The 15,214-nt window shown below is 42.1% G+C and overlaps 1 protein-coding gene across 5 annotated transcripts in view; it reads left to right on the top strand.

Moving 5' to 3' along the window:
* The first annotated feature begins 3,549 nt into the window (after window positions 1-3,549).
* pcdh19 (protocadherin 19) overlaps window positions 3,550-15,214 on the top strand; it is a 65,729-nt gene continuing 54,064 nt past the window's right edge. Inside the window, exons 1-3 of one of the 5 annotated variants that reach the window (XM_089022125.1) lie at window positions 3,550-3,679; window positions 3,775-6,536; window positions 8,877-9,222. In XM_089022125.1, coding sequence (XP_088878251.1) covers window positions 4,405-6,536; window positions 8,877-9,222 — 2,478 coding nt within the window. In that variant the 5' untranslated portion in view covers window positions 3,550-3,679; window positions 3,775-4,404. Of the gene's footprint in view, window positions 6,537-8,876; window positions 9,223-15,214 lie in introns of all 5 variants that reach the window. The other 4 variants (XM_089022134.1, XM_089022159.1, XM_089022143.1 and 1 more) reach the window with 4 other exon arrangements.

Raw genomic sequence — 15,214 nt, 5'->3', positions numbered from 1 at the left:
AGCATATAAATGAATTACTTTGGATAATGAATGCATTGTTTCCAGTAAATGATTGACAAACATGTAAACATTATAATCTTTAGCCCGGCCTGACAAAACACTTAAAAACCATTTCATTCAGCCTTGGATTTTTACTTGCTAAACTGTATCATTTTCAAAGGTGACCTCATCACCCATTAATCCTTTTTTTAATACAACTTATAAAAGCCGTGGCAAACCCACACAACCACGTGCAGTCAAAAACACACATGCTCTCGCATCATCCATCTGTGAATAATAATAATAATAATAATAATAATAATAATAATAATAATAATAATAATAATAATAATAATAATAATAATAATAATAATAATAATAATAATAATAATAATACATTTTATTTCTAAGCGCCTTTCAAAACTCAAGGACATTTTACAGTCACGGGATAAGAACTGAGCAGCATTATAAGAGGGACAGGAAAGGAAAGAAAGAAGTAGAAAAACAAATTACAAAACACAGGCGCTGCTGGAAAGACAGCCACTCCATCTTGAAGTAGAAAAAAACAAAACAAAAAACTAAATAACATATATTATTACAACACAAAGACACAGAGAGTCATTCATTCTTCAGCACTTGCTGTACTCTCTTTGTGACATGAAGCAGTTCTACATGAAAGAGGAGAGGATCAAAGCATCTTTTCAACAGTGGATCAGGGACCCACATTATTTGCCAGCCCAAAAGAACTAACACTCTCACGCTCAGTCCATGCAGTGCTTTCATGTCGTACCTTTCCAAGAAAAAGCTCATCGAAAGACCTCCTGTAAACGCTTGTGATCAGATAGCCACAATATTAGCTCTCGTGCATGTTCTGACATTCATCAGCTCAAAGCCACTGTGTGAGTGCCATACATGGCAATCTAAATATTTTAACCATGCCACCGTGTTCTCCACACAGACCCCCCTCCACTCCCCCACCCCCATCAATGAATCAGAAAGTCCCCAACTGCCGCCTACGGTTGTTTAACTTGCTGACGTTAAGAATTTATGAGCTTCAAGATTTCTGCGGCGTGCTCCTTTCTCTCCTGTGCAAAAGGAACACATCTCGAAATGTGTTATGGAGAAGCAAACAAATTGCTTTTGATACCGGCTTGTTTGTCGAGACAAATACTGTTTATATACCTGTATATTTTTGGGAATGAGAGTATTTCATGTCAAATTGTGTATGCAGCACAGAGTTGGGGCTGCTGGTATTCATATTTTCTTCACATGTATTATCTTGTAAATAAGGGCTGGTGTGATAATGATTGAAATAATATGAGGTTTTTTTTTCGATTAATGAATTAGATGACAAAAAATAGATGTTTCAATTTCTGTGTTGCTATTCCAAAAGCTGACATGATTTCAAATTGACAGTTGAGATAATTTAGATATATACAGTAATACAATGCAATATAATACATATTGATTCATTTAGCGCTTTAATAACAGCTGAAGCTATAACAAAGCGCTTAACACGGATAGCTATCACATTAAGGAAAGAAAGCGTTACAAAGATAGTAGACGGATTTAAAAGATGTCCAGCGAATGTCTTGCCGAATGTTCAGATATATTAAGATTCAGTCACTGAATTTGTCGGAAACAGAGAAAAACATTGATCATTGCTTTCCAAAGTTTGTATAAGCACATCATTTTATTTTGATTTAGCACAGTAAATAAATCAGTCCATTTCATGGAAGGCTGTCAAAATCTGTTTCTTACAGAATGTTTTGCAACATTACATTTAAAAAATACATAAATGATCCATCGATTATCAAAATAGTAATTGAAGCCATTCATCAATCGATTGGTTTTTAATCAGTGTTTCCACACCCTCCACCATAACCTGCCCTTTGCATGTAATAGTGAAGCCTAAATTCATGATGGCACCTTTATCTGTATTTTTCCAAAACATACATACAGTCCAGTCTTTCAAAGCTTTCTTTGAATTCTTCCACCGCCATTTGATGAAAAATGATTGGCTGCGACTCAGTTTCTCAATCACCTCTTGGAAATCGCATTAATTGTGCTCCAACTGTCCTGTCACATTTAAATTTTAAGGATAGATTGATTGTTCTCCTGTGATTCCTTTGGCTTGGAAGACTGTCTTTTCCTTCCACTATTTTCTCTCTGCATGCAACTCCATACACTAGGTGTCACCCTTGTGACTTTGAAGATGGTCTGCCTCAATAGTGTGAGCGCGTGTGGCCTGAAGGGGAACTCGACATTAACCTCCACAAAGTCATACTTAAGATGAGACCGCGTTGGTTTCTCACTCATGAGTCTTGCCCTGAATGTAGTTGCCATTTTTTACATGCCTCAAAAACGTCAAAATCAATCGCATAAGCAGCGACTTAATAATGCAGCTATCCTTTGCATTTTCCTGTAACAGCCTTGAATAGAAATTCAGCGTTTGCTTCTTTTGGGGGCCTTGCTTTCAAGCATAGTCGGTGGTCATGTCATATGCTGTGCTGACACAAAATTTGACCATATTTATTATTCTTATATAAATAATTATTCTCAACATGCACAATATACATCACCATTGAAATCCCACCTCTTACCTGTGATTCAAATGAACAAAAATGGAATATAGAAGAGAGAAAGAAGCAGTACCGTATTTACCGGTGTATAAGGCACACAAAAAAGCCTTAATTGTCTTCAAAAGATAACCCTGTGCCTTATACGCAGGTGTCCCTTATATGTGGAGTAATATTGAGCAACAACAGGTCTCATAACTACTGTCGTCAGCCACCGACTCAATTTAGAAGAATTCTTGCAAAACCCCAACTTCTACTGTAGCGCCTTATAATGGGGTATGCCTTATATTTGGACCAATTTTAAATATTTCTAGATTATATTTGGAAAACTTTTTTTCATTCTTGGAAGGTGCGCCTTATAGTCCGTTGCGTCTTATACTTGGAAAAAAAAAACTTTGAAAATCCACAATTCATTGGGGATGTACCTAATACTCTGGTGCGCCTTATACACTCGAAAATACGGTAATTCTCTTTTAGATGTGAAGTAAAATGCATGTACAATATATATGTCTAAGAAGTCAAAAGAGTCAAAGAAGTCAAAGAAGTATCAAACACATGTAATATTTTAGTTACTGGTTGCGGTGGACCAGCACTCTGCAACCAATATGTGCATTATGTTGCAAATATATATATATATATATATATATATATATATATATATATATATATATATATATATATATATATATATATATATATATATATATATGGCTGTCTTTGTACTGTGCCGGTGCCGAATGTTGAAAGAAAGGGAGGAAACGCTCGTTGTAGTATTGGAGTATGCATGTTGTTTTTGCAAAGTGGATCGGAGCAGGTATACAGTATTACTGACTGTATCTGCTGGCCGTCGTGCATGTTTTTTATGTCCCACCCACAAGCGACTCCAGCCTCGTCTGTGTTCCCCCTGATTGGCTGAGGGGAGTGGAAGAGAGGTGTGTGGCAGGGGTGGAAGGGTTGGGGGGGAGTCTGCGGGTGCGCTTGCTCTCAACGCTCGACGGTCTGGCTATTGCGCGCCTACCAGTGTGAGTCGGTGGAGCGAGAGGAGCGCATGTCCGACTCTGAGTTCTTTTACTTCAGATGACAGGAGATGCTGGGTCTTCCACTGATTGTTCACCTCACAGGTTAGCATTTTAATCGCTACGCTTGTGTGTTTTTTTTTTTTTTATCACGTATATCTTGAATGACGTGGATATTTGACGTTTTCACCAAACCATAGTCCCCCCCTCCCCAAGTGCTTTGCGGGAGCAAGTGGTATCTGCAAGACTTGAAGAGGGAATGTAAGTGGGAAGAGAAGTGCTGGAATTAAAACAGATCTGGGACTTTGATGATGTGGCGAGACGTTCCTGGACCAGGAGACCAAAATTAGGACTTGAGCTGTTGCTTAATTTGAAGGTATATGATTAACCTTGAGCAGAATACATTCAAGAATCAAAAACGGACTTTTGAGCCTCATCGCTTGGACGATTTTTTAAAACGCACCAATAAATAGATATTTGTCTTTATTTTTATTTTAACCTCTATCTGGATTTTCCTTCATTTCGGATCAATGATTACGCTCCTGTGAGACAATTGTCCTCGGTAAGGACATGCACAGCAGCTCTTGGATGAAGACGTGTGCCGTTAAATCACTGCAGCCTGCCCGGACACTGTGCGCGGTGCATAGCCCCGCCGTCACCCTTCGCAGTTTCACGCTGCAGCGCGGACTACTCCGATAGATTTCAAATGTTCACGCATCCAAAAACAATCGTCTCTCCACTTTATTTTACGCCTAGCGTGATTTTGGAGGTGAGTGCGTAATCAAGCTTTTTTTTTTTTATTAAGGTGAACTCAACAGGTCCGCAAAGAAATGGAATTAATCCACATAATTGCGCTTCTGCTTTTGTTTTGGATCGGCGCCGATGCTGTCATTAACCTCAAATATGGAATAAACGAGGAGATGAAACCCGGCTCGGTGATTGGCAACGTGACAAAGGACGCGCTCAAACAAGGATTCCAAATCGCGCCGCAGCCACCCTACTTGCGAGTCATCTCCAATTCAGAGCCGCGCTGGGTGGAACTCAGCCCGGCTGGGATTCTTACCACGCAAATGAAGATCGATCGGGATGTCGTGTGCCGCCAGAACCCCAAGTGCATTATTTCTCTGGAGGTGATGTCCAACTCGATGGAGATTTGTGTCATAAAAGTTGAAATCGAGGATTTGAATGACAACGCGCCAAAGTTCCCGACCAGCCACATAGACATCGAGATCTCAGAAAACGCATCCCCAGGGACCCGGTTTCCCCTGGAGGGGGCGAGCGATCCGGACTCTGGCGTCTTTGGAGTGCAGTCCTACTCCATTACCCCCAACGAGCTTTTTGGACTGGAGATTAAAACGCGAGGTGACGGCTCCAAAATTGCTGAGCTCGTAGTGCAAAAATCATTAGACCGAGAGACCCAGTCGCACTACACTTATGAGATCAGCGCGGAGGACGGAGGAGACCCGCCAAAAATAGGCGCGGTTCAATTAAACATCAAAGTCATCGATTCCAACGACAACAACCCAGTTTTTGACGAGCCTGTGTACACCGTTAATGTCATGGAGAACTCGCCAATTAACACACTGATCATAGATTTAAACGCAACAGATCCCGATGAGGGCACCAATGGAGAAGTCGTTTACTCGTTCAACAGTTACGTCACGGAGAAAACGAGGGACGCGTTCAAAATTGATCCCCGGACTGGTATCATCACCGTCAACGGCATTCTGGATTACGAGAGTGCTCAGATTTACGAGATTGATGTGCAGGCCAAAGATTTGGGCCCCAACTCCATACCAGCGCACTGCAAGGTCACCGTCAATGTGATGGACACCAACGACAACCCGCCTGTCATCAGCCTGCTCTCCCTCAACACAGAGATGGTGGAGGTGAGTGAGAATGCGCAGCGAGGGTACGTTATCGCCCTGGTGCGTGTCTCCGACAAGGATGCAGGAGCCAACGGCAAGGTCCAGTGCCGGCTCCAGGGCAACGTCCCCTTCCGGCTGCAGGAGTATGAGAGCTTCTCCACCATCCTTGTGGACGGCCGTCTGGACCGTGAGCAGAAGGACACGTATAACCTGACCATCCAAGCCGAGGACAGCGGCGTGCCTCCCCTGCGCGCCACCAAGTCGCTGGTGGTAAAGGTGGCGGATGAGAATGACAACCCGCCGCATTTCCTCAAACCGCACTACCAGGAGATGGTGATGGAGAACAATCTGCCCGGCTCGTGCCTGCTGGCGGTTTCCGCCGAAGACCCTGACCTGGGCATGAACGGAACCGTGTCCTACTCCATCGTCGCTGGTGAGATTAAGCACATGGACGTCAACACCTATGTGAGCATCAACCCCTCGGGCCGTATTTACTCTATGAGGTCCTTCGACCATGAGTACACAAGGACTTTTGACTTTAAAGTTCTTGCCCGAGACAACGGCAATCCGTCTTTGTCAAGCAATGCCACCGTGAGAATCGTAGTGCTGGACGTCAACGACAACACCCCGGTTATGACCAACCCACCCTTGGTAAACGGTACCGCCGAGGTGTCGATCCCTAGGAACGCCGGCGCTGGGTACACGGTGACCCAGGTCAAGGCGGACGACTACGACGAAGGCGAGAACGGACGGCTCGCCTATACCATCTCGGAGGGCGACAGGGCCTTCTTCGAAATCGACCAAGTGAACGGAGAGGTGCACTCCACCCGCATGTTCAGTGAGAACGCCAAGTCCACCTATGAGATCACAGTGGTGGCCCGGGATCACGGCAAGCCCTCACTGTCTGCCTCGGCTTACATCGTGATTTACCTGTCGCCGGACTTGAACGCGCAGGAATCCATTGGACCTGTCAACTTGTCCCTCATCTTCATCATCGCCCTGGGCTCCATCGCCGCCATCCTCTTTGTCACCATGATCTTTGTCGCGGTGAAGTGCAAAAGGGACAACAAGGAAATCAGGACCTACAACTGCAGGTACTGACCCACTTGTGTATCTCTGTGTGTGTATGTGTGTGAGTGTGTTGCAATCCCTTGTGCAGCATTCTAACCCTGCAGATTTCTCTTCGTCGTAGTTTTCAGCTGCTTTTGAAATCAAATCAGTCCATCAGAAGAGCATTGTTCCTTGTGATTGAGTGATTTAATCTTCCCTTTGTGACCAATTGGCTCATAAGTACGAGTGTCATGTTCAATTTGTGGGCTTGTTGCCAGACAGGAAACACACCCTGCCGGTCATCGACATTTCTTTTATAACCGTGGCTGATTGGTTGATAATAGTTCGCATGATCTTTTATGATTATAGTGAAGGTCAGGTGTAGCCCATGTTTAATTTTGGTATCAAGTCAGATAAACTAAACAAATCATCAATAATTTCAAATATGCTTCGGATGAGCTCAAATAAATAGCACACAACTAAAAAAAAGATACATTAACTCAGAAGCGACAATTTTTCTTTCCACATGGAATACTGTGTTTTTGTTCATCAATCTGCAATCAGCCCTGGTGCCACATTAACATTATACATTTACATATAGATTGGATTTGAGACTTCACCTGCCACCATAATCATTTTCCTTCAAATATTATTGGAAGTCAAGTTTGGACGTTTTTTATTTATTTAATTATTTTTTAAGCACTTGGCCTTTCATCATTCTGAAACAGTACTGCACTAATTTTACTTGTTGCTGCGCATTAGCTGGTTCAATATACTCACTGCACAAAACATTAGGTACACCGACACAATATAAAAGGGGTTTTGTATACAAGAGGTTTATTCACATATCTGACAAAGATGATACAGCTCCATTTTAATTGACATTGTCTTATAGATATTTACAATTGTCAGTGCTTATGCATTGGAGATCACTTAATAGGATGGATGAATCTAATGTTGTTGCTGATGAGTAAATATAATCCTCTTCCTAGCAGCTTTGAAGAGGTTAACATCAGACAAAGTGTTTTGAATTGAAGCTTGATTTACTGGATATGGACGCAACTGTGGCAGAACCTTAATGTAAAGGGTTGTCGAGGTGGGGATGATGCCTGTTCATTTAAAATTATCGCTCAGTGTGGAAACAATTACAAGGTATAGATTCTAAAACACAAGACACCCCCCATCAAAACAACTGGTTGTTATAATCAGCAGTGATGGGATATGTGCCCTTCTTACTCAGTCTCCTACCTTGACTATGAGGAGCCGTTACCTCCAATAGATTGGTTGTTTTCAGCCAGCCCGTCTGACTCAAAAACCCTGATTTCCATTTTGAAGCAACGCAGAGGGGAAGGCAGCAAGCTAAATGATAAATGAATACATGGTGGAGAACATTCTGCTCTTTGTTTGCAGCTGGCCATTTTTCCCCTCTCAATCAAGGGATAGGTGTGTGCAGGGGAGGCGGGGTAGCTCTTTTCAATATGCAGTCTTAGAGAAAATGAAATTGAGGTGAAAAAAAAAACAAACAACAATGCTTCGTTTTAGCTTGCGCTCCTGTAGACGTGTTGGGAGGATTAGAGCTACATTTCAGTGAAGATGCAGAGGCCAGTCTCACATCAGAGAATAGTATCACACAAATTTTCCAGACACGACTGGAGAGGACCCACTCGCAATTTGAACAACATAAGTCATGCTCCATGGAGTGATTATAAAATGTGTTTAAAATGATTACAAAGTAAATAAATAGCGCACATTTTTCGCATTAAATGTAATAAGTGACATAGCATAAGTTCTCCCGTGGAAATCCTGTGTGAAGAAATTTATATTTTCCACTCCCGGAGGAGTATTTGATGAAAATTAGCAGAATCGTGTGGTTGATTTGCTCTGATTTTGGCCTAAATTGTTTCTTAGAGCCTGTGGAAAACACAGAAAGAGGCAAAACAAATTTCAATATGCAGCCGCCTCCTCCCCATCCCCTCGATCAGTCCAACCCCCCACCAACTCCATGTTGCTTGCATGCTAGCTGGATAGTCAAAAAGTGTGGTGTCTGTGTTTTGGATACGGGTGCACATACTGGTGGTGCTGCGTTGAACCTCTGTCATTTGTATCTGTGGTTTTTGGCATGTTTGCATCCTGTTTGCCTGTTTGTGACATGTCCAATGTTGAGCATGCAAATTCAGACATACGAAAACAGGTCAGTTCCTTTGTTGTCTCAGGGAGCCAAGTCCCTTAAGTGGGTCTTGCCACCACTGGGCACAGGCAATTAGCACTTGTTAAGCACTTCTGCAGCCAAACATCATCATAGCCGGCATGATGGTGGCAGCTCGTATTTGACTGTGTGGAAAGAGAAAGCCAACACAGAGCACTGCTTTATTGAGTCTGTTCAGTTTCTTCTACTTGCGTAGGGTGGCTGAGTACTCCTACGGCAACCAGAAGAAGTCGAGCAAGAAGAAGAAGCTGAATAAGAACGACATCCGCCTTGTGCCGCGCGATGTCGAGGAGACGGACAAGATGAACGTGGTGAGTTGTTCATCACTCACCTCCTCGCTCAACTACTTCGACTACCACCAGCAGAGCCTGCCACTGGGCTGCAGGCGCTCCGAAAGCACCTTCCTCAACGTGGAGAACCAGAACTCGCGCAATGCCGCACCCAACCATGGCTATCAACACCCATTCACTGGGCAGGCCCACCAGCAGCCAGACCTTATCATCAACGGCATGCCACTGCCAGAGGTGAGAAACCGTCCATGGTAGCGCTGGACAGTGTTGGGCGACAAGGTTGCAGAGCAAAGCTGATTGATTTTAGGCGAACAAAAACCAAAACCAAAGTTGTGTTACACTTCCGTCTCCAAGCAAACTGTTTGAAAAAGCCGTCTGATATCGGTTGATCGTCTGATTGGGACGGCAATGCGCTGTTTGACACATTTCAACACATCTCAAGTTGTGGTGCTATTTAGCATTCCATCACAGCAGAGCTTGTGCTGTCAGTGAAATGTCTGCCCGTCTTTGATATAAGGTTAAGCTATTTGAGATGGCATGTGTGACCATTTTGTCAGTCCGTTTGAGTGAAAATGTTCAAGGCATTTCAAGAGATATTGAAGTTGACCTGAGACTGAACACATTTTACCAGCACAACCTGGAGGCGAGATGAAAGCAATGATTTGCCCTTCTTACGTCTTGTTTTTCACAGCTGTAAAAAGAGAACCCTCTTTGAGCGATGATCTATTGATCCAGCTAATCAGCGCTAGCACGTGTAATTTTAGGTGGTAGCGGAAAGAATAATCATTGCCTAAATTCCCTGCCCACTGTCTATTTGGCAGAGCGGGCGTGCAGTGTGAGTGCACGGTTGCTCTGTGCAGCCAGCCATTGAATTATCCTGACATAGTACGCACGGCTCCAACAGAGCAGAGAAGGTCTGACGGCAAAAACTATTTGAACTGACAGCGTATGCAGACCAGCTGATCTTTATTTCATACATTTTCCAATATATGAACTGCTTCATTTGATTTTTTTGTGCAACACACCTTGTCGTCGTCATGACCCACTTCTCCCGAATCCTATGAGAGTGGGCAACAGTTCCGTGAGTGACTGCATAAATAAGTCTTTGCTTTCTCTGCGGAGGATGTTGTTTAACGCGTACTCCTACAGGCAGCGCTAGGGAAGCTGCCACGTCCACACTTACTGCCCGGCGGTGTAATTGATGACTCCAATCGCTCTTTGACATTCATGGAGAGGAAGATGGGGTGTTGTAGGTCTTACACCGAGACACCCAAGATGGATATTGGCATATTGAGCAGATGATCCAGAGATATTCAGCCAACAATGTATCCAGAGAGGTCAACGAGACCTACTTACAGGCCTCATGATTTACTTGGCCTGTCTGAGCTGGTTCATAAGGAATGCATGAATAAGATAGGGTTTACGTAATGATGCCCGGAGATTCTTGGTGATCATATTTCCACTCAATGGCACAGAAGAGTGTGATTGACCCCATTTATATTTGAAATGATAGGTTTGATCCAGATTGAAAGATATCCATGTCTGCTCTGTAAACACGTTGCTGTTATGTTAGGCAAGTCACAAGGCACGCATAGAAAAACAACAATCCACAATAAGCCGAAATACTGTTGAAAAATCACTGTGTAATGTTGTCATTGGTTTGTTAAGCTACATTAAGGGAGAACACAAAACGTGTCATGTAAAATAATTCCTAACTCTGGTGCCATGGCACATCACAGAGGTGACTTCAGAACCTATGCAATTCAGTCCACATTTTATTTATTTATTTATTTATTTAATTATTTATTTAGTTAGTTAGTTGGTTAGTTAGTTAGTTCTCGTTAGTTAGTTAGTGATACATATGGTGATAAGCAGTACAGTGAAATGCTGTTCCACTAAATATCAGAAGGTACAATTAACTTTGTAGCTACCTGTTGCCGTTCACAGAACAGATAAATATATTTTTTTCAACTAAACGGGGTCAGAGAAAAATCAAAATGAGATCATCATCATTTTATTAGACATATTTATAAGTGTCCATTTTGCTGGGTGGTGTGCTGTGAGTTTTCAAATGTAAAACAGGCTTTAGCTCGATAAGGTTGGGAAACACTGTTATAAATGGTTGTCAGCTGGCAATTTTAATCGTTTTTCGCCCTCAAAAAAACACACCGGCCTGTCTAGCACAAGCTCCTTCAACATCTCCGTGTCTTAATCATTCCGTAAAAGCACATTTGCACCCGGATTAGCCGAGCCTTTATTTGTCCATACTCATGAAAAAGTAAAGAGTTACACAAATTAGGTTCGATTGATTCCGATAATCATATATGCAAAGCTGTGAGCGGCCTTGATGGTGCAAACAGACGAGCAAGAAGTGTTAATACTGGTGAATGAGTGCCAGTGCCAGGTGCCTGGGCCAATGTTGTCTTGGAGCCACTTGATTGGCTTGACAGAGGCCGGGCCTGCTTAGCACGCAGGCTTCATCGCCGGCCATCTCTCCTGAAGTTGACAAGCATCTCTTTGAGGCAGCCAGCCCTCATGTCTGGAAATGCCAGCAAGACAGCACTTTAACCTTCGACCACATTTACCTCGACGGCACAGTTGCTGTTGATTTCTCTGCTTCCTGCGGTGACATCTGCTGTTGACAGAAATCCCGCAGGAAAAACAAATGTTGCGTTTAAATAAGGAATGCTATAGATATCATTGCAGTACCATTTATAATGCCAGCAAAGAGCTTTGGGATGTATCAGAAATGACAAGGAGACAAAAACACAGTACTCTCCCTTTGGTCACTCCTCTATGATTAGAATTTCTGTAATAATGATTAATTAACGATTTTGTATTGGTAACCATTTGTCCAGTGACATGACAAAAGCTAGATAACTAATTCACTGCCAGACGTGCAAAAATGTGTCTACTCCAGTGCCAGGGTTTTTGTCATTGTCACTCGAATTACAAGACTGACAGAATATTGAGTTTAGAACTATATAAACATTCAGTGCAGCGTAAGAAACCTTATACACTGTTCTTTCATCAGAAAAAAATGGTTAATTCCTAAATTATGCGGGTCTGGAGTTATATGAGTTTGAAATAAGGGTGACTGTCCAAAATACAATGCAATACCTACATTGGTTTAAATCGCACTTTAACGACAGCTGAAGCTTGACAACAGCTGAAGCTGGAACAAAGCACTAACATAGAAAAAATGGGAAATGATGCCTTCTTGTGGAAGGGAAAGACATTGTCAGAGGCCAGGGCCAGAGCTTTATCGGCACCCAAACAAGAAAAAACAAAACCCTAACAAATTCGAGAATGGCACTCTGGTCATATTTTAGATTCCCGAATAAATTTGTGAATGGCAGTGAATGAGTTAATATGGAGGAACATTTTTGCAAACTACTTTTTGCATTCATTGTCAAGTCCTTATTGTGACAAACCTCTGCCACTGTATTATTCAATTTTGAAATGGAAACTAAAATTTGGGGAAAAAGGCAAATTTTTTCTTTACCAATATGCTGACGGTCACGAAGAGATTAGCATTTTGCTAACTTTTTACCTACCTATTTTGGGTAACATTGACTTCACAGTGCAGAAGTTGTGAATTCAAATCCCATTCGGGCCTGCTTCCCTGGATGGAGTTAGCATGTTCTCCCTGGGCCCACATGGGTTTTCTCCGGGTCGTCCGGTTTCCTAATATATTCCAAAAACATGAATGGTGGGCTGATTGAACACTGGAAATCATCCCTCGGTGTGAGTGTGACTGTGAGTGCGGATGGTTGTTCGCCTCTGTGTGCCGTGCGATTACGTGGCAACCAATTCAGCCAGGTGCCCAAAGACGGCTGGGATAGGCTCCCAGCACGCCCCGCGGCCCTTAGGAGGATTAAGTGGTCTGGAAGACATTTGAATGAATGAATGAATTAATTAATACGTATACGAACAAAGTCACCAATCAATGCCTTCTCATTTTAAAAACAATTTAAAGCAAGTATACAAATATGGTAAAAAATCGTGATCATTATTACTCCACGGTTCACTTATTCTCCACTCATGTCCTTTTGATCAGTCACCATGTGGCTCTGTGGTCGGATCTGATTTTGCCAGTGGAGGCAACAAGCATTCATCGCAGTCTTTGCTTAGGATCAATGTATCCTCAATTGTTTGCTTATGTGAGCCAGTGACCATCCTGCTCATACCAGAGCAGCTGGTTACAAAGCTTTTCTTGCTTCAGACAAAGGATTGCCACATCACAGAAATACACATCCTGGACTCAAACATCATACCAGACCAAGATAGTACCAGGCGACAGGGACAGGTATCCCCGAGGGCCTCATACCTGTAGTTGTGTAAATGGTATTCTCTCGAGTGAGAACATGAAACAATATATACTCTACATCCCCTCTCGTCCATTGTTTTGAAGCATGTCAGCTGTGACATGGCTGTTGGAACTGCATATGTTGCATGCAGATGCTCACACAAACAAAGGGCTGTCTTTACCATAGTTTAATTATAGAGACGGCAGTTATACAGAAAAAGAATGGCCTTTGGCTACAATGTCTTTTTGAATATGTTAGAAGGCTTCTTATAAATGTGATTCCAATGAATGAGCACATTGTGGGTAGGTAAGTTATTCAAACTGTATTGATTCATCGCAGCCAGGTGTCCCCCTCTCCTGCCCCTCACTCTCATTTTATACTGGTAATTAATGAGAGAGAGTGACAAATGAGGCAGGACATCCCTCGCTGACTGATAATCAATACAGGTCTTAGGCGTTATGCACCATTTCATGGTTGTGATCCTCACAATTTCATTTCAGATAAATGTTGGATTTAATGATGCAGTTATTAGATTGAGCACACTTTTTCACTTGATATACTCAATGCAATGTCCACTGAAACATTACAACCTGAAATTAATGTATAAGAAGAATCGCCTGTTTACAGGAATACAGTTTTTATAAATATTATTGCACATTTATAAATACAATATAAATATAATATAAATCAAATCAGAATCAGAATCAGAAAGCCTTTAAAGGACAACCGACACCACTTTTTTGTTTGGACACCAGAAAAACATTTTAAAGCATCTAAAATACCCTAAAGATGCAGTATGATATTTTAGTCAAATGCAAAACAGCAATAAAAATGACTTAAAGTGTCCAAAATCTGCAAAAAAAATTAGCATTTTCAGAAAGTTCCGCCCCCAGTTCGTGACGTCACGCCAAGACGTCTTGCGTTGCTTGTCAATCAAAACAATGGCTTCAGATTTGGAAAATATGCTTTCTGTTACACATCCAGTTATGAATATGATTCAAATAGTTCTGAAGAGGAAAGCATATATGTTTGCAATCGATTAAATAATAATAATAATTTGTGCCATTTTGAGGCAACATTGGGGGAAATAAATCTCTCACCCAAAAAAAAAAAGAGACACAAAATGTCGACCTCCTGTGGCCACCTCCGTTTATACAGGCTGATAAATACCTTATATGGCGCTTGGACGCCCTCTTCTGGCCTTCTGGCGGCTTTTGGGTGCAACACGAGGTCGCCACACAACACAAGTACAGCAAAATACATTGACGTGATGGAAGGACCGCTACAAAGCCTTTTTTTTACGGTCAAGGGCGGACCTTTAGTGACGTCACCTACGGACTCGTCACCAACTCAAAAACAAGACTTCCTGAATATTCAGCATGAGTCTTAAAACGTAAAATATAGCTACAGTAAAGTCTCGTTATATCGATATTCAAGGGAGTCCGAAAAAATATCGATATAACCGGGACTATCGATATATCCGATCCTGCGCCGAACTGCATTAAACAAAAGCCGCCAAAAGAGGGCAGCCAAGCGCCATATAAGAAACGGAGCTGGCCATTAGCTCCCTTTTTTTTGGGTGAGAGATGTTCCCCCAATGTTGCCTCAAAATGGCACATATAATTCTTTAATGATTGTAAACATGTATGCTTTAATCTTCAGAACTACAGTGTATTTGAAACATATTCATAACTGGATGTGTAACAAGAAAGCATATTATCTGAATCTGAAGCCATTGTTTGGATTCACCAGCAATGCAAGACGTCTTGGCATGAAGTCATTTTTATTTGCATTTGAATAAAAAGTGACATCGGCTGTCCTTTAATACACAGTATGGAATGTTAATAATTTTCAAAATCATCGCGCTTCAGCAGACAAAACAAGAAACATTGTTGCAAAAAACGATTGCATTCATA

This window comes from Hippocampus bargibanti, linkage group LG02, assembly GCF_051943395.1.
Source record: "Hippocampus bargibanti isolate YZ-2025 linkage group LG02, ASM5194339v1, whole genome shotgun sequence".
In the NCBI taxonomy this organism is placed as follows: domain Eukaryota; kingdom Metazoa; phylum Chordata; class Actinopteri; order Syngnathiformes; family Syngnathidae; genus Hippocampus; species Hippocampus bargibanti.
The sequence above is the reverse complement of the archived record's forward strand: the minus strand, read 5'-3'. Positions and strand labels throughout refer to the sequence as shown.